The 19,643-nt window shown below is 49.9% G+C and overlaps 1 protein-coding gene across 2 annotated transcripts in view; it reads right to left on the bottom strand.

Moving 5' to 3' along the window:
• The window catches only part of CACNA1A (calcium voltage-gated channel subunit alpha1 A), a 205,476-nt gene that overhangs the window by 81,139 nt on the left and 104,694 nt on the right, over window positions 1–19,643 (bottom strand). For both annotated transcript variants that reach the window (XM_037041840.1, XM_037041841.1), the window contains exons 7-11: window positions 13,318–13,421; window positions 12,120–12,235; window positions 10,708–10,782; window positions 9,602–9,691; window positions 1,649–1,858 (exon numbers count right to left, since the gene is read on the bottom strand). In XM_037041840.1, coding sequence (XP_036897735.1) covers window positions 1,649–1,858; window positions 9,602–9,691; window positions 10,708–10,782; window positions 12,120–12,235; window positions 13,318–13,421 — 595 coding nt within the window. The remainder of the gene's footprint in view (window positions 1–1,648; window positions 1,859–9,601; window positions 9,692–10,707; window positions 10,783–12,119; window positions 12,236–13,317; window positions 13,422–19,643) is intronic.

The raw sequence follows: 19,643 nt of genomic DNA, 5'->3' as shown, positions 1-19,643 counted from the left end.
CCGTATGTGTTTGCCTCTTGAGTGCCCCACACTGGGGCCCTGGCCTGCAACCCAGGCATGTGCCCTGAGTGGGAATCAAACCGGCAACCCTCTGGTTTGCCTGCTGGCACTCTATCCACTGAGCCCCATCAGCCAGGGCTAATTGGAGATACCTTCAATTAATGGATATATTAATGGTTTCACCAAGGTCACAGGGCAAGTTAGAGGCAGGCATTGAGAACCCAGGTCATCTGGTGGTCAGGGCAGGGATCTGCCATCGGACAGCTTGGAGTCTGAGTTCAAATGTCAAACTAGCTGTGTGACCCTGGGCAAGTTACTTAACTTCTCTGTGTCTCAGTTTTCTCAACTGGAGATAATTAAAGGAGCTTTACTGACACAGAGGTCCAGGGCAGAAAGTTCCAACCCTCTCTTCCTGAACCAGAACAGACAGAGCAAGGTGATTACTGGGGAGAATATGGCAGATTAAAAATAGACTATCAGAGGAGGTTAAGACTAGAAGTAGAGAGTCCTCATTTGTAAGAGACTCCAGGGGGACTAAATACAATTACTAAGGTTGGAACTAGGTCAGGGCTCTTGGAAGGAGAACTGGCCCCAGGGGGGTGTCCTGGGAAGGTCAGCCAACATGACTGGAAACAACGAGGGTTACAAGGAGACAGTGACCTGGACCAGGCTCCTAAGCTTCTCTAGGCTGAAGACCCGACTGTCTCCAGCAGCGGTCTGGGTCCATTCTGAACAGTGCCAGAGGGCAGACAGCCCACAGACCCAAGTCAGACAGACCAACAGATGCAGGAGGAGGTCAGTCGCAGGCAAAATGGTTTGTGGGGTCCTCACTCAGGGCCCACAAGCCAGAGCTGGGGCATCCACTGGCCCTCCTCACTCACTGCCCAGTCACTACTCTGACCGATTTCTCAGAGCTCCACTTTTTCCATCCTGGTCGAAGGTCCCCCTCCTTTTCACTGCTTCTCAATCCCACCCGGTCATTACTTTTGATATCTCAGGCTAATTCCTGGAGTCTGGGAACAGGCCCAGAAGGGCAAAGCCTTGGGGGTCCTGGTATCCATTGAGGGAGCAAGATGCTCTTACATTTGTTGGAAGGGATCTTCTAGGAATGAATCCCAGACACAAGGAAATCAAACTGAGCAGCAGAAGAAAGGGGAAAGAAGCAGCAGATGTGATAGAAGAGGGGAGAAGCAGAGTCGGAAATGAGCCGAGAAAATGAGGCCACTCTTTGTCCCTAAGATACCCCCATCTCTCAACCACGAACTACTTATTTGAACATTCCCAGAGATGCACCTAGAAATTACATGTACGGTTTTATCTTTATCTTGCTATCTTGTGGCCTCTGCCTCTCTCTGTCCCCTCTTCTAGCACCTTCTTCTCCAGTACCCCTATGTCTCTCTCTCAGAAAGGGATCACAAGGGTTTGGTGGTCTGAATTCCAGCTTCCAGCTCTCAGGCCCCAGGACGGTGGGGCCAGTCTTCGAGGCAGCAGCAACCCCAGCCGTCGACGTGGCCAAATGAAAAGGCGGATTCAGGAGAATCCTAGCTGGGACCAAAGAAGGAACACATGCTGCCAGAGGAAGAGAACTGGACAAGGGGCGTGGGGAAGGGGTCAGAGGGCGGGTGGGGGCGGGCCGGACGGTACTCACAGAGGAAGTCGGAGAGCCACTCGGGCTGGTTGTAGTGGACGATGGCAACACACAGCGTGTTGAGGGCTACCAGACTGAGGACAGTCCAGTAGAATGCCTGAGTTTTGACCACGCGGCGGATGTAGAAACGCACCCTCCTCTCCTTTTTGTGAAAAAAGGTCGAGTTCTCCAGCTTGGCACTTTTAATGCTGGCTCGGGCAAAGGGAGACCCTGCCAGGGAAAGGGTAGAGAACGTCAGGGGGTTCCCGTGGAGGAAGTAACCGATGCGCGGCCGGGGCACGGACTGTGGCCGGGGTGTCCGTTAACCTCTCCAACAAGCCCTCTGGCCCACAGGAACCATCATGACCCAAGGCCTTAGCTCTCCAGAGATGGAGCGATGAGAAGGAGACGTCCCTGAAAATAATGGTACTGGAAATAACCAATGAGAACTCAGGGTGTCAGCAGGGAGCCTGATGGCTCTCACTGCCAGAGCCACCTTCTGCCACAGGGCAGGATGAGGCAGGAGCCTCTGCCTGGGAGCCCCCAGTGCAGGGGTGGAAAGCAGAGCTGCGTGGAGCACGCCTGGAAAACCTCCAGGAGGAAGCATGGGTGGGACCCTTGTTTTCCATGGACTCTTGACTTTAGAAATGAATGAATGATCACTGAGTAATAAACCAGCTGTGCTCTCTGCCTGCAGATGTTTTTGCTCCTAAGCATCTATGAAGCACCTACTGTGTGCCATGGTCTGTTCCAGGCTGTGCTCAGAACACTCTTGTTAACAGACAGAGCCTGCCTTCTTGGGACTGATGCTCCAGTGGGGGAGACAGACAGCAACCATAATATAATAAAATAGTTAATCGTGTAATGAAAGGTGAAAAGTCCTTTGAAAAAAACAAAAAGCAGAGCAGAATAAGAGGCTTGGGAGCCCCAAGAGGGACCACAGGGCAGGCTTCAATATTAAATCAAGCGTTCAAGGTTAAGGTGTTGACCTAAGTCATCTTAGTATCTTAGGTTGAGTAGACAGCAAATGCAAAGGTCCTGAGGCAGGACCTGAGGTGAGGCAGGTGCCTGTCTGACATATTTGGCAAACAGCACAAGCATAGTATGGCTTCAGTGGAGTGGCTGAGGAGGAGAAAGGGAGGAAGAGAGGGCAGGTAGGTGACAAGGCAGGGTATGAAGGGCCTTGTGTGCTCAGGAAGGACTTTTGCTCTGAGTAACATGAGAGCCATGGCAGGTTCTGAAAGGAGCGAGGAGGGACGTGCCCTCACACAGGTGCTCAGAGGCGCCCTTTGGCTGCTGTGGGAGGAACAGGATGCGGAGGGCTCGAGCAAGAGCTGCAGGAGGCTACTGCCCTAGTCCAGGCAAATGATGATGGGAGCTGGAGTCTGTCATGGCTGAGAAGAATGAAGAGTAGGCAGACCTGAGAGATTATTGAAGGTACACGTCAACATTTACTGATGGATCAGTGTGGGTGTCAGAGGGAGGGAGGAGCTCGGGTTTCTGGCTTGAACACTTGGGGGGAAAGAGCTGCCATCCACTGAGAGCAGCAGGTTAGGGAGGAGGGTCGGAACTGTTTCGGATGCTCCTTTTATCTTCTAAAACACCTCTTCCTGAAAACCTTCAACTGCATCCATTTGCTTATTTATTGTTCTTCATTGGTTCATCCATTCTTTCATTTATTCATCAGTTTGTTCATTCATTAGCGCACTTATTTCACTTATCAGTGCATTTATTTATTCATTCATTAGTGTGTACTTGTGCTCCTTCATTCATCCATTCATTCATTTGTTCATTTATTCATTCATCTATCCATCTATTCTTCATTTATTCATCCAGCTATTCTTTCATTTGTCCATTCACCTGTCCATCCGTCCATCAACCCCGCCCCACCAGCCAGGCACAGCAAACATCTTGCAGGATGCCACCTCCTACTAGCAAAATTCTAAACAGAGGTTTTGAGTTGGCCCCCCAGGGGCCATATTGGTTTACCTTGAGTTTGTAACCGTTGAAATTATGGGTCTATATGTAAAGACTGGAAGATATTTCCATAAAAATGTAGATTTCAGCTTCTCATGAAAGAAGAGAATAGCTGACTCTTGCTGGGCATTTAGCAAGCCCCAGGCATGGCCGGGGACACATCCTACACAAACCTGCTTGCTCCTCATTGCAACCACAGAGAGCAGGGACCCTTGTTAACTCCGTTTCGCAGGGAAGGAAACGAAGGCTGAGAGGGTCTGTAACCGTTAAGAAGTACTGAGTCAGTTCAGAGCCCATGTTCTCGGCCATCACGCTGCATTCACTCCTGGAACATGCAGCCGTGGGGAGGGGCCCCAGTCCCACCTGGCAGCAGTGGCCAGGCCCAGGGCCTGGACTCTCCCCTCGTGTCTATCACCTGCTTGACACCACAGGACTTGAGAACCCCAGGGAAGCTCCTCATAGCCCTTCTCAGTTGGGGTATTTCTGGTCCCTGCTGCTCCCAAAGATGAGCTCAGACCTGCAGGCATCCACAGGGCATGGCAAAGAGGAATGAGATTCTTGAAGGCCTCAGGGACAGGGAGGGATGTTCCATCAGTAACGAGAGAGATCTCACAGTGTGCAGGAGCCCCGCGATCTCCGCTCCTGTTGGAGCCACGATGAAAACCTGGCTCCATCTGCAACTGGTGAGTGACGTTGGGCGTCACCTTGTACCTTAGGACTCTACGGTCTTCATCTATAAACGGGCGCAACCACACTCTGCCCTCACAGGACTGTTGGAAGGAATCACTGGGTTAATACACCTTAGTGTGAGGCTGGCATTTCATGGTTATCAGGCCTGAAGTTTCCTACAGAAGCTGAAGGGAAGACATGCCAACTTGCTGAGGAAGTCTGTCCTGGTCACCAGGCCTCGAGACATATTCCGCCCCCGACAGGCCTGATGCTCACCGGGAAGGGAGAGGGAAGTGAGTATTAACTGAACATCCACTACGTGCCATTCCCCATACTAGCTGCATTCTGTCACCTGCATTGATTGCATTTCACATTCACTTTGACCCCTGCTCCGTTTTTCTCTGCATTCTTGTATCGACTTCTTCTCTGTGGTCTGGGATTGTAATTGTAGCCAATCCTTAGATTTTAAAAATAATTTTAATAATGTATTTTAAGAAATCCAATATTTCCAAAATATTATCATTTCAATATGGAATCAATATACAAATATATTGTATTTGTACAATAAAGATTTTATACTTTTTGAAGGGCACCAAATTTTCTAATTCTAGTATGTTATTATGAAACTCATCACAATTCAAGTCACACTCAAGGAGTCGAGAGCCAGAGGAGGCCAGTACCAGTCTGGAAAGTTCTGTGGTGAGGACAGCAGTATGTCACCATCAAGGCTTAATCTGGGGATTTTTGGAAATACAGATGCCCTTAAAATTCTCTATAAATTGAAGTAGGTGCTGCCCAAGGTGTGGGTTGAACTGTATCCCTCCAAGAGGCGTTGAAGTCCTCACCCTAGTACCTGGGACTGCGACCTTATTTGGAAATAGGTTCTTAGCAGCCGTCATCAAGCTGAGATGAGGTCAGACTCGATCAGAAGGGCCCTAACTCCAACGAGCAGATAAGAGGAGAGACCCAGCGACTCACAGGAGAAGACCACGTGATGAAAGAGGAAGAGACTGGAACGACGCACGCACGTACGAGCCAGAGATTGCCGAGAACTGCTGACACCACCAGGCGCAGAGAGTCGTGGAGCAGACTCTCCCCAGGAGCCTCCAGAGCCGCATGGACCCGCCAAGTCCACGACGCTGGTTGGCCCTCCGGACTCCAGACTGTGAGGGAACGACTTCCTGCTGTTTCAAGCTGCCCAGTTTGTGGCACTTTGTGACGGCGGCCCCAGGAAATGAACAGGCCCCATGGAACTTGTATCAGTACAACCTGATTTTTCTACAGAAACAGTGTTGTGGGGGCAGTCATGGCTCAACGTTTCTTTTAAATGACTTGAGTTCTGCAAGTTCATCAGCTATAAATGAGGCTGCTTTACACTGTGTTTATCAACTGACTTAACGGTTCATTGGAATTGTTACTATTATTATTTTATTTTTTACGGGAATAAGTAGAGGTAAAGAGAATTCCAGAGGTCTCTTTCCAGGTGGTTTAGGAAACCACTGGCTGGAACGGGACCCCTTCCTGTGCGTTTCTGAGCACCCAGGCCACAGAACTGGGTTTTGGTGGGTTTGCCAGCAGCAGACTCAGTCCCCGGAGACCAAGTCACTGCCTGTGTTCCAGATGCATTTAGAACGCCGAAAGCCACCTGCTTTCTTAACAGGTGCCCTAGGACGCCGTCAGGCCCCATGCAGTCTGACAGTTTTGTACTTCAGTTTCTCCTTGTCCTCGCATCACGTGTTCACTTAACGTCAGCCTGAAACCTGGGTTCTCCAAGCAGCAAGTCTTCTTATGTCAGTCACAAGTTCAAGAGCAGGGCCTCCCACAGATAAGCCCTCCATGAATATCTCTCATGGCTCACTCCCTCTTATGGGCTGAACTGTGTCCCACCAAGTCCCTGGGTTGAAGTCCTAACCCCCAGGACCTCGGAATGTGATGTATTTGGAGACAAGGCCTTGAAAGAGATCATTAAATTAATCTGAGGTCATTAGGTTGGTTGTTAAGCCAGTATGACTAATGTTCTTTTTTTTAACATTAAAACAATTGATTTTTAGAGAGAGAGAAACATTGATTTGTCGTTCTGCTTATTTATGCATTCATTGGTTGATTCTTGCACATGCCCTGACTAGGGATTGAACCTGTGACCTTAGTATACCCAGACGATGCTCTAACAAACTCAGCTACCCAGGCAGTGCAACTGGTGTTCTGATAAGAAGAGGAGATTAGGACAGACAAGTGATCACACAGAGGGAAGATGATGTGAAGGGAGAAGACGACCATCTTCAAGTCAAGGAGATGGGCTTCAGAAGAAACCAACTCTGACGATGCCTTGGTCTCAAACCTCTCATCTCCAGAACCCTGAGAAAAATAAGTATCTGTTGTTTAAACCACTGGTCTGTGCTATTTTATTATGGTGGTCCTCGAGAACTAATATGCTCTCCCCATTCCATGTAAAGCCCAGTTCAAAAATGCCTCCTTCCATCTGCTTTTCCACCAGACAAATTCTTCCCTGCCCTGAATAGCCAAGAGAGTCCTTATAATTAGTCTCCACTGCTTTTAAGTAACTTTAAACTTACCTAATTATTTTTCTGATTTCAAAAGTAACACATGCCACTAATTTGTACATTCCAGCAAAATATCACCTAAAACAAGAAAATCCCTTCCAATCCTCCAATTTGCAAATCTTTTAAGTACCTCTTATGCTTGTGGACAAGAAAAGGGCCGCTGTAATAAATCTAACTAAAGGCAACCTCACAGGGAGATCTGATCATGAATTCCTACCTGGGCAGATCATGGAGAGTAGTCACATTCCAGACACACAGCTTTAGTAAAAGGCTCAGCTCTGCCTTAAGCAAGCCCTGTGCACCCACTGTTTCTGTGCCTGTAGGTTAACAGACCTTTGAAATGCATCTTTCTCAGACCCCTCGGAGGCATGACTGCCCTCAGAGGAGCACACAGTCTTGCTAACTATCCTGTAATCCAGTCCCCGACTTGCTTTCTGTCACCTCCATGTAATTGTTCCTACTTTTCCTCCTTAATCTCACATGCATGAAAGAAGCTGCAAACTGCCATTCTTCAAAGCACTTGAGATTTTGCTTCCAGACAATGTTATCAGTTTTGTTCAAATAAACTCTTATAAAAACTCTCTGTGACTTTAGGTGTGTCTTACACCAGCACACACCTCAATATTGTCTTTAAAATGGGATCATACATCTTACATTATGTTGTGCAACTTGCTTTTTCCAATGCAAACTATATTTTGGTCATCTTTCCATGCCAGTTGCAGCCTCATTCTTTTTCCTGGCTGCATAGCATTCCTCCACATGTAATTTCTTTAACTATCTTCCCATTTTCGAGCACGTGGGCTGTTTCTGGTTTTTATTCTTTTAAACACCAGAAACCACGCTGCTGAGCAGAGCAGTACCCAGATCTTCTGCACGCATGAAGAAATGCTTTGAAGTGGAAATGCTACGTCAAAGAACATAAGCATGTCGTAGTGAATAAGTCCAAATTATTTAAACAAAGCCAAACCATACACAGCAAATGGCACTTGTGCCAACAGTATATGACAATGTCCACTTCCTTAAAACCTCACTGACACCAGGTACCATTTTTCATCTTCTTTCAAATGACTGGTGAAAACAATCATCAATTTATTGTTGATTGTTTAAGAGCAAGACCTATTTATTAAGAGCAAGTATCTAGTCTCACTCATAGAAAAGACCCTGACTTGGGTGCCCCAGTTTTTTTCAGTGCCTGGCATTTAAAAAACGTGATACAAACAAAAAAGGTAATCTATCAAAACATAACAAAACAGATGACAAGGCAGAGGCAACCTCACTGGGAAAACACAGTCCAGGCATGACTGACCAAGTACACTGAGCACTAATGGGGCACCGTGGCCCCGGAACTCACTGCAGGGAGGGAGACTGATGTAGCCACAAGTGGGAACAGAACGAGTTCATCATTAAAGGAAAGAGCGTTTTGGCTAGAGATTAAAAATGCAAATGAAAACAAGCTTTAAGGTGTCATTACGAACCGACTTCACTGGGAAAGGAAACGAAATGGGTAACACAATGGTTGAGAGGGGAATCCATGAATGGATGGGTTCTTGGCAGGTTTATAAATGGGTTCAGTGTTTTTGAAACTCAGAAGGGCTCTGTGAGTAATGAGTTGAAAAGCTGTTAATATCTTTGATCCTATAATTATCCCCAAGGAAACACGCCCAAGGGGGGGGCAGTAATTGTACATAAATGTTCACAGCAGTGCTCCTCGTACGAGCAAACACTGGAAACGGCTCCAGCGGCACAGAACAGCCACGGCTAAGCAACTCCAGCACAGCCACCCTCACGGAGTGCGGCACTCAACTGGAAGGGGACAATCTAGGGTCGAGGGAAACAAGCGAAGCATAAACTAGTGGGGGCCAGTGGACCAGAAAGGTGTATATATTGAATTCTCTCCCTCCTTTTGTTCTTCCCTCCCCCTTCTCCCACCCTTTCTTCCTCTCTGCTCCAGACACACAGTCCCCCCCATCAGCCCAAATGCTTTCTCCCTCCTGAGTTGTACGGTATCTCCTCTGCCTGGACGTTCTCCAACCACCTCGTTCATCCCTGGAATTTTAAAAACCTATTTCAAAAATAAGGTATTCTCCTTGGAGGTCAAAAGCAACACAGTGTCAATCAAGATGGGTTGGCAGGACAAGGGTAAGAGTCCCCTCCCACTTCAAACTCTGCCCTACATGAAAACCAATGGCAACGGTCTGAGCACAGCCTTTTACATGCTGTTCTCTGCTGGCACTGTCGTAGTGAACTCTTACCCAGCCTTCGGTTCTCTGCTTCAATGTCACCTCCTCCAGGAAGGCTTCCCTGACCATACCAACTTCCAAGGCAGGCCAAGCTCAGATTGTCTCCTCTCTAGTGCCATTGTCGCAACAGGTTTAGTTGTTTAATCATCTGTTTAATATCTCTTTCGTGCATTGAATTACAAGCTCATGTGGGAGGGATGAGATCTCTGTCTCGTTCACAACTGGGCACCGACTAAGAGCAGCCCTTTAAAGAGTCCTAATGAATAATAATATTATTATGAATGATGAATGTATAATACCATCATGAATAATGAATGAACAACGTCAGGCGACGTTACTGGCAGCGTATTTTTCGCCAGGCGCTGTTCTACATGCTTCTGTGGACCTTTCAGTCTAACGTCCCAACGACACTGGAAGACAGGCACTGTTGTTACTCCACCATCGGCCGTGGGCCCAGGACAGGCCACCTGGTGCGAAGCTTCAGCTTCCGCCTCTGGGGCGACCGGCAGTAAGTGGGAGGGACTCACCCACAGAGGCGATGTCGGCCAGCTGGTCCTCAGCCTCCTCGGGGTTGAGCAGATCTGTCTTGCTCTTCTTTATGGTGGCTCTCCGCAGAGCTCCAACAATGGAAACATGACAAGAGAGAGAGATGTGACCCTTTCTGCAATAGCAACGACATCGACCCCGTGTGTCCCCAGGGCCAGGCACTCTGCCAGGGACATTCTAGGTGTCACCGGATTTAGCCCTCATGGCAATCCAGTTGGGTGGGAAGTTATCAGTCTGCTCACTTCATGGATGGACAGGCTGGGGCACAGGGAGGTCTCATGTCTTTGCTCGAGGGAGAAAGGCAAGAATCAAGTCTCGTGAGGACTGAGTCTGGGATCTCACCACTGTGTCCCATCTGGGAGCCCTGGGACTGGACACACAGTGACCCCTATGAAGACTGCCCACCCCATGACTTTGGCATACCTGCTAGGTGGGCTGGGACTGTGGGCACCCTCCCTCAGACCCGCTGGGAGTGGGTCTCTACTACCCCAAGAGCTCTGCAGGGCACAATGAGCTGAGACATCCATTCCCAACAAAGTGACTCAGACACTCCGCCCCTCCCTCCGCCCCTGGGGATGGAGTCCCAGCTCTGACTCTGGGTAGTTTCAATCAGAACGCGTTCCTTCCAGCCGAGTTTCTGACACATGCGACAACTGTCCTTAACAGTAAGCTGGATGCTTCATGAAATTATTATTATTAATTTTCATAAATGTAGCAAACACAAAGGGTGCTGACTCTGAGCACTGTTCTAGGCATTCTGTTTGGAAGAATCAATGTAACCCTCATAACAACCCAGTGAAGTAGGTATTATTACTGTCATGCCCACTTTGCAGATGAGAAAAAAGGAGGCACGAGCAGCCATGGGGTGCGTGGTTCAGGCAGCAAGGGCAGGCCAGAAGGCGCACACTCTGCCGAGGTCCTGAAACCTCTCAAGGAAGCAGACCGCTGCCGTTCCCCGTGTCTTCCTGGCCCTGACCCAGTCTCACGTCTGTTCTCGGCACCACCTGGACCCTGAACATCCATCCCCTGAACACCCCTTAGGACCAAGAGGCCTGTTCCCCAGTCTCCCCCGGGACCCACCCCATACCAGGCTCGGAGCAGTTACCATCAAAGGGGTGCCTCTGCTCCCCGTCAGTTTCGTCCTCGGCGAGGATCACCTCTTCTGAGGAGGAAGAGCACAGAGTTAAGCTCCAGTGTCTGGAGGACGCTCCTGGGGACGGGTCCCCTTGGGCCACAAAGTGGGAGGGCCTGCCCGGGCCGCCTGCTCTCTCCCCTTGTTCATGGCGGCAGCTCAATCAGCCAGAGATGTGTTGCTCAGTTATTCTGACTCCGGGCCGCACTTCAGCAAAGGTAGCAATGGCCAAATTATCCCCACCTCCCTCAAAATAAAAACCAACACCCTTACCGTAGCTTGTGAGGCTGTGCCTGACCCAGCCCCTGCCACCTCCCTGCCCTCCCCTCCTCCCACGCTCCCCTTCCCTGGCTCCATCCACACCGGCTTCCTTGCTATGACTCAGCTCTGCTCCCAGCTCCGGGCCTTTGCACTTGCTGTTCCCTCTGCCTGGAACGCCCTCCTCTCGACACCCACAGGCTTCCTTCTTCACATCCCTCGGGTCTCTGCTCAGATGTCACCACCCCACAGAGACCCTCTCTGATCAGCCTGCCTCCTCTGACCGTTTTCCTGCCTCCTACTCTGCTTTATTTTAAAAAATTACTTACTTATTTTTGAGAGAGAGGGAAGGGAGGAAGAAAGAGAGGGAAAGAAGCATGTGTGCCCCAACCAGGGACTGAGGCCGTAACCCAGGCATGTGCTCCGACCGGGAATCGAACCGGCAACCTTTCACTTTGTGGGATGGCTCCCAACCAACTGAGCCACACTGCTGAGGGGCTACCCTGCTTTATTTTTGTTCTTAGCATCCGGCAGCACCCAACATGCTATGTCTTTCTTTTCTGCCTCTCTCACTAGAATATAAGAGCCCCGTGGGCAGGGATCTGGCGTTTCGTTCACTGCAGTATCCTCAGTGCCCGGAGCAGTGGCCGCACACCCTGGGTCCCACGCAGGGTTTTCTGAGTGGCTGAGCTGACAGACACGTGCTCACTGTGTGTCCGCACTGCTCTTCCTAAGTGACTCAGCTCGGATTGTTTCACTGAGTTTCCAGACAGCCCGATGAGGGGGGCGCTATCGTTATCTTTAGCAGCTGAGGAAACTGAGGCACAGGGAGGTGAGGCGCATTGCTAGGAGGTGGCAGCGCTGCGATGTACACCGAAGTCTGGCTTGGAGCTCGCAGCCACCGTGCAATGTCCTATCCTGGTTTTATCGCAGAAGCTTTGTGATTACCTTCTGGATTCTTGCTGCTAAAAATTGAGGCTGCCAGTTCGGCCCTCTTTCTCTTCCCCTCGTTACGCGTCCCTTGTCCACTTCCAAACTACACGAACAATTCTCTGTGTGTGCCACGGCCTGGAATGCCGGTGCCAGGGCCCCGGGTGAAAGGGCCTCACCTGCTTTTGAGATCCACTCCATGTACCCATTGAGCTCTCGTTCAATCTGCTGCTGCCGCCTCAGCTTCAGAAAAGCCCGCCGGTTTTCCACCCGCTCCCTTTCTTTGGCAAACTCCCTGCAGAAGCACAAAAAAACACGAAAAAGCCAGGGTTGGCTGTTTTAGAAATTTTAGGGAGTCTCTCTGTGTGGTATTTGGAGGTTCAGGAATTTCTGGAGGGCAGAGGATTTCAACAAGTAGAATCAGTCTTCTGGGAGGAAATCGGAATATTCTAGGAGTGGGTACCTCTGCCAGCTTCCCACATTTCCCACCGACTTCAAAACCATAAGCCATGCCATGTCAAGTACTACGGGATGCACGCTCCATGCTCATCTTTGTGCTCCTGGCTATACAACATTTTCAGCTGTTTTCAGTTAGGTCAGTGACCATGAGCTGATGGTTTGTTTCTGCAGTAGCCTCACATCCGGATACACGCCCACCCCTCCCTGGTTCCCTCCTTCCTCTTCCTGTTTGGAATGTGGGGTGACCATCTTGGGAGTGTGAAGCAGCCACTTTGAGGCCATGAGGCAGCCATAAAATTAAAGTCTCTGGTAAAGATGTCAGAGTAGAAAACTTGAAGGAACTGGGGTCCCTAATGGCACCATGGAGCCCCCATACCGGTCCCCAGACTTCTTGTTGGTAAGAAAAATGAACCTCATTTATGATTAAGCCAAAAAATCAGTCCTGGGGATGGAGAACTATATGTATCGTGAAAATGCATACCTGACTATAAGCTGTCATTATATATTTGGAAACCCAACTTACTGGTTTTTCAAATATAAACTACAGAAAGTAGAGCTCTATAGAATTCTCTCATTGGTGGGTTGTGGGTCTGACAATCTGGGAAAACCTTTGGAATGAGAGGTCTGCACTGGAAAGCAGCCCCCTTTCCCTGGGAGGAGGTAGCCCTTGAATGCCAGGGACAAACTGTGGTGAGTCAAGTCGGGGCTGGATTTTAGCCCCTATGAGTCCCTCCACTGGGTTCCCCCAGCAGCGCCAACCTACACACCTACACGGGGCTTGCTCAGAACTGCCCAGCTAACCCAAGGCAAGGCAAGAAGCCTGTTCTCCGTCTGGAGAGTGGAAACAAGGCTTTGATGGTCTCTTCCTGGGAAGAAGATGACAAGGGGGAGAGGAATAGGAGAGTAGCAAAGACTTACCCTGATAGCACACCCAGCACAAGGTTCAGCATAAAAAAGGAGCCGATGATGATGAGAGGGATGAAGTACAACCAGTTCCAAGTGTTCCCTGAGGCATCGTTGCTCTGTGGGAGGGAAGGAAGGAAGGCAGGTGAACACTGAGTGGGCCTCAGGTCTGACCAGACAGGTGGAGGCGGGGGAGTCCTGGTGCTCCCGGGGATCCATTTCCCAAATGTCTTTAATCTGTGGAGCCCTGGAGCTCTGGCAGCCCAGAGACGTAAATGGAGCACAGGACGGAGCTGTGGGGGAAACCCAGGGGCACCACTGAAGGACGAAGGCCCCTCCTAATGGCATAGCCCTTGGAGGACCTGGAAACCAGCAGGACACTCAGGAGACTCCAGGAGGAGAGCGAAAAACCAAAGCCCATCAAAATGAAGAAACGAGCCCCTGGCTCCTTCCTTTTTGACAGTCACTCTCCCCCTAAAGGCGGGGCACGATGGCAGGCACTGACAGGTGGTTGAGACCACCAAGGCAGGCGGCAGGGCTGTGAGCCTTTTCCTCCTCTATCTTCAGCTTCCTCATGGTCAACCACAAAAATTCTGGAAGCGCCCAGATCAACTTTCAAGGGGGGAGAGGTCCACAAATAGAACATTCTTCTCTGACACAGAGGACAGAACACTGTAGCAAAAAGGAAGTTAGAGAAGGGAAGGATGATCAAGGAGAGAGAGACAGACAGACAGATCCAGCAATTACAGAGTACTTGCTATGTATTAGGGAGTTTTCCAAGCACATTATTTATATTTGCTCATTTAATCCTCATCATACCCCTATGTTATCATCACGCTCATTTTACAATTGAGGAAACTGAGGCCCAGAAAGATTAAAATTGCCAGGCAAGGTCACAGGGCTTGGTCACAAGTGGACAGGGGAACTTAATCAGGAAACTGGGCCCCAGAGCCCGCAGACTTAACCTCTGTGCTAGGGAAGCCTCAGGGTCAGTAGCCAGAGGAGGGGGGCCTTCTGGTGGGTCATGAGCTCTGGGCCGTCTGCAGAATGTGTGGCTCCTACCCATGGCTTTGAAAGTTCACCTTTAGAACTGCATTCCGTGCTGCTGTTGCCCAGCAGAAAGTGTAACGTGACAAAGACTAAGTGGTTCGCATCTCTGGCTGCATATAATTACCACCTAGAGAACTTCCAAGTAATACGGGTGTCCAAGCCCTGGCCCCGAGGATTTGACAACTGGTCTCTGGTGGATCCTGAACATCCATATTTTTAAAAAAATCAACTTTATTGAGGTACAATTTACACACAGTAAAATGCACCCATTTCAAGTGTGTGCATTTCAGTGTGTTCCGACAAACGTTTCCAACCTGGAACCACAGTTCCATCACCTCAAAACATGCCTCCTGTGCTCTGCAATCCACCTCCACCTCCAGACCTGCACACCGACTAACCCGCCTTCTGTCTGTAGAGGTCAGCTTTCTGCCTCTGCAGTTGCACACGCATGGGCTCAGACTGCACATAGCCAGGCGCTGGCTTCCTTCACTCAGCACAACGCTTCTGCAGTTCATTCAAGCTCGTTACCACCGCACTGCAGGACGTGCTGCAGCCTGTTTAGCCGTCTGTTCCTGAGGGGCGAGGGACGTTGGCTGTTTCCGGTTTGGGGCTACCATGCACCCCTTTCTGTCTCTCATCTTCTTAAGTATTTTCACGTGCTGCCAGGGGTGGAGGTGAGAAGCACTGTTGCACTAAGGAAGCACTTTCCACGGGTCACCCTCTCTTTCCTGGAGTAAATGTCTTTCTGTGGGAGTGTTACTAGGCATTTATATGTGGAATCCTGTTTTCAAGAGCTGCTGTGTAAAGGAAGCAAGATTATAGAAGGGGCAACCTTTCCACAGGAAGCCCAGACCCTCCCCAATCTGGCTGGGGTTCCGTTGGGGGGGTGGCGGGGTTGGGGACTTTGTGTGCACCCAGAGATGTCCCTGGGTGCTCTCAATGGCAGCTGCCAGGGGAGCCTGCCGCCAGCCTCACGGCACCACATCCCCAGGGAACTAACGAGGTGTAGGCTAAATTTCTGTACATTCAAAAAAGAAGACAGAGAAAGACCGACAGTGCCAGACTGTTGCTGAATCACCTCCCCAGATCCAGGTCCACGTGCCTGATGCACTCGGAGGCCAAAACGTAGAGGCAGCGGAACTTGGCGACGGAGAAAGGTTTCTTCAAGTTCTGCCAAAGCGGAACTGGCGAGACAGGAGAGCAAGATCTCTCAAACTCATCCCCCCCAAAGCAAAGGTAGGCAGTTTCTTTGCAGCCAGGGAGTGGGGGGGGGGGGAGTTCCGGGGGAGGGGGAGTTCCAGGGGACTGAGAGAGAAGGCTGTGTTTCCTTAGAGATAAGGCCTTCACGCATCAGATTCCTGGGTGTCGGCAGCTGGTGACAGCTTTCCTTTTTCTTTCTTTTCTAAAAAAAATACATTTGCTGATTTTAGAGGGAGAGAAAAAGAGAAAGAGAGAGAGAAACATCGATTGTGGTTGCTTCCCATATGTGCCCTGATGGGGGAGGGCGGGGGCAGGGATTCAACCCACAACCTTTTGGTGCACAGGACGATGCTCCAACCAACTAAGCAACCAGGTAGGGCCGGTCACAACTTTCTTAAAGGCATTTACTTCTGCAAAACAAACCTACAAATTTTCATTATGGGCCTGGAGTTATCTCCTGCTTGGCAAGGAAACAGCATATCAGCAACACAAACTTATGCTGTGAGAACAAGGGGTGCTGAATCGAAGAATCGACAGATGCTGCAAAACATCTCATAACTGTGCACCACTGACATCTCTGAAGCAGAAGCTAAACATCTTGTGACTATCGCCATTGCCTAAGCTATCACTGTTCTGAACTTAACCAGCTATACTTTTCTATTCTCTCAGCCAAAGTGTACTTTTTTAAAAAAAATTTATCTACTTATTTTTAGAGAGAGGGGAAAGGAGGGAGAAAGAGAGGGAGAGAAACATCAATGTGTGGTTGCCTCTTGCATGTCCCCTACTGAGGACCTGGCTGCAAACCAGGCATGTGCCCTGACTGGGACTTGAACTGATGACCCTTTGGTTTGTAGGCAGGCACTCGATCCACTGAGCCACACCAGCCAGGGCACAAAGTTTGCTTTTAAACATTTCTCCTGGAACTTGCTTCACAGGCAGTCCTTCAGAATGTGACCAACACACTTTCTTAATCTTTGACTATAAGCAATGTGACAACTGAAGCAATTTATAAATTTAGTTAAAGCCTATACCTATATTCTACTTAAGAATTTTTAAAAAAGATTTTATTTACTTATTTTTAGAGAGAGGGGAAGGGAGGGAGGAAGAGAGGGAGAGAAACATCAATGTGTGGTTGCCTCTCATGTGCCTGTACTGCTAACCTGGCCTGCAACCCAGGCATGTGCCCTGACTGGGAATCGAACTGGCAACCCTTTGGTTTGCAGGCTGGTGCTCAGTCTACTGAGCCCCACCAGCCAGGGGAAGAATTTTTTTAAACCCTCACCCGAGGATATGTTTTTGTTGATGTGAGAGAGAAACTTTGATCAACCATCTCCTGTACGTGCCCTGACCGGGGATTGAACCTGCAACCTTTTGGTGTATGGGACGGTGCTTCAATCAACTGAGCAGCCTGGCTAAGCTGAGGGATAGAAGTCTTCATTGGTTTGCTATGTGGTATAGTTACATTCCTCTACTTTTGGGAACATGGCGATGACCTCTAGTTATTTCTTGCTGAAAGAGGGCAAAGGTCAGGGGGAGAGAGAGCATCTGTTCTGTCTGATGTGGGAAGACATCAGTCCGGTGGTCATAATATGCTTTCTTGTCATCTCTGCAAACAGTTCTTTGGGGGCAGGGCTGCTTCGGCCCAGCCCACAAGTAACCTGCCCCGAGTCGCCGTCCCAGAGGCCCGAGGCACAACGTGCAGGGCAGTTCCTCCGGGTGGCAGCTCTGTTCATATTATTGTTTACACCCTCCCCCCCCTTTGAGTAAGATCTTTCCTTGAAAGCACTGCTGACCAATCATTACAGAGCACTGCTCATCAGTAATTTAAAATGTCGTAGGTCCTCCGACACTGGGTAAGTCTGCGGAGGACCGAGAGCCCTCACGCGCTGCCGATGGCAGGGTGACATGATGCTGCAAGAGTTTCCTGTGGCTGCTGACAAAACACCAGCAGCTGGGTGGGTCGGGTGATAGGAACTTACTGCTTCACCATCTGGAGGCCAGAAGTCCAAGCTCGAGGTGTCGGCAGGGTCGGTTCCTTCCGGGGTCTGTGAGGGAGAAGCTGGCAGGCCTGTCCCCGGCAAATGGGGGTTTGCTGGCAATCATTCGGCTTGTAGAGACATCATTCTGATCCATCAAGCTCCTCACTTAGGATCTGTGGGGCTTTCTCTATGTCTGTGTATTTTACTTCAGTAAAATATCGTTTGTTTTTTTGTTTTGTTTTGTTTTTAAGTAGGACGTGGCCTTTCCCTGGGGCTTTCTCAGGAGCAGAATGGGAAATGTATTTCCAAAATGGGGAGACTGGAGCTGCCACAGCCCTTCTGGGACAGCAGAGGAAGAATGTGGGGACACAGCTGCCCTAACGTGTCTCATTGGTTTGGGGGCTCAGGGTGGGGTGTGTGTGAGTCTGGGTGTGGGCAGGTGGGAGGGGTTGGGAAACTTGCTCACGTCGAAATTAATAACACTGAGGAGGGTGTGCTCTCAGGATCTCCTTGTCTTCCGTCCGAAAGCTTAAAAGCATTCCAGTGCCTGGACGCTCGCTGCACCCTTAGTGCGGTCACTACAGGTTTCCGGTGATGTGGCTGGGTGGCCCTCCTCGGTCTCACTGTGGTTGGATGAGGGCCACATGATAAATGCTGGCCAATGGGGAGTGAGTGGAAACACCTGTGTCATGTTCGGACCAGAACACTGAACTGTCAGTGTGAAACCTTTCAGGGCTCTCTTTCATGTTAGGACAGCAGGTGGCAAAGTTCTATGTGGTGGCTGTTCCATTAGCTGGGTCCCAAGGGACTAAGTTGAGCAGAGGCCCCTTCTCCACCACTTCCAACCTATGCTGGGTGGATAGCGCGAGCAGGAAAAGACATTCACTGTTGAAATCAGACTCTGAGGATGTTTGTTATTGCAGCATAACCTAGCTTTCCTGACTGATACACCCAGGTATCTCCCTGGTTTGCTCCTTCATCTCCTTTGGGTATTTCTCAAATGTCACTTTCTCATTGACCTTTATATGGATCTTCTAAGGCAGATGAGAGGAAATGACATCTTCTGTATGTCTGATGAAGAAACTGGTACCCAAAAAGGTAAGTTCAAGATGACGACGAGCTAGTTGTTTCCGTTCTCTGAGCCTCTGCTTGGAGCCTAGTTGCCCTTTGATCTTGGCTTGACTGATTCCTCCTCTTCCCTCAGCCTCCAGCCCCGCTGAACCCCCTCCCAACCTTCAACACCACCAGGCATCTCATTCTCTTTCTGGCATGTTTCACACTTTGAGTCGGTTGTTGACTTACACATTTACTTGTTTATAGCTTCTCTGCTCCCTGAAATGCCTGCTGCCCAGTGCCCAAAACAACACTCAGTACACAGTAGGTGCTCACTACGTGTTGGCTGCATGGTGAATGCACATAATCCCGAGGTCGCTGTGGGCGGATTGTTTAAATAATACTAATTACAGGGAAAAGTACTTTCCCCACATCCCGACGATAAGGCAGTTTTCCTGGGAGCAGAGAGGCAGGCAGGACACCCACGGTCGCTTCCGTAGGACCCCTTTAACCTGACAGAACNTGCCTGCTGCCCAGTGCCCAGAACAACACTCAGCACACAGTAGGTGCTCACTACGTGTTGGCTGCATGGTGAATGCACATAATCCCGAGGTCGCTGTGGGCGGATTGTTTAAATAATACTAATTACAGGGAAAAGTACTTTCCCCACATCCCGACGATAAGGCAGTTTTCCTGGGAGCAGAGAGGCAGGCAGGACACCCACGGTCGCTTCCGTAGGACCCCTTTAACCTGACAGAACACCCTTGATCCTTATAATCACCACACCTAGTAGATGGGGAAACTGAGGCTGAGAGAGGCAGCATGACTGCCTGGTTCACAAGGGTGTGGACGGCAGGGCTGGGGCTAGACCTGTCGTTCTGGCCTGTAACGGACTTTTTTCCCACTTCACCCCTCAGCTGCACTTACAGGGTCCCTTCCGTTCATTGTGAAGGCTCGTGACAGCCTTCAAGGAGAGGGGAGGTGGGACTCATTCCAGCGCTGCTGGAGCCTGGTGTGGCGCCTGGCGCTGCGAAAGCGCTCGATAAATACTCGTCAAAC

This window comes from Sturnira hondurensis, unplaced genomic scaffold (assembly GCF_014824575.4).
Source record: "Sturnira hondurensis isolate 20B ecotype Veracruz unplaced genomic scaffold, ASM1482457v3 Scaffold0003213, whole genome shotgun sequence".
In the NCBI taxonomy this organism is placed as follows: Eukaryota; Metazoa; Chordata; class Mammalia; order Chiroptera; family Phyllostomidae; genus Sturnira; species Sturnira hondurensis.
Note: the sequence above shows the minus strand (reverse complement) of the source record. Positions and strands in the feature narration are given on the sequence as shown.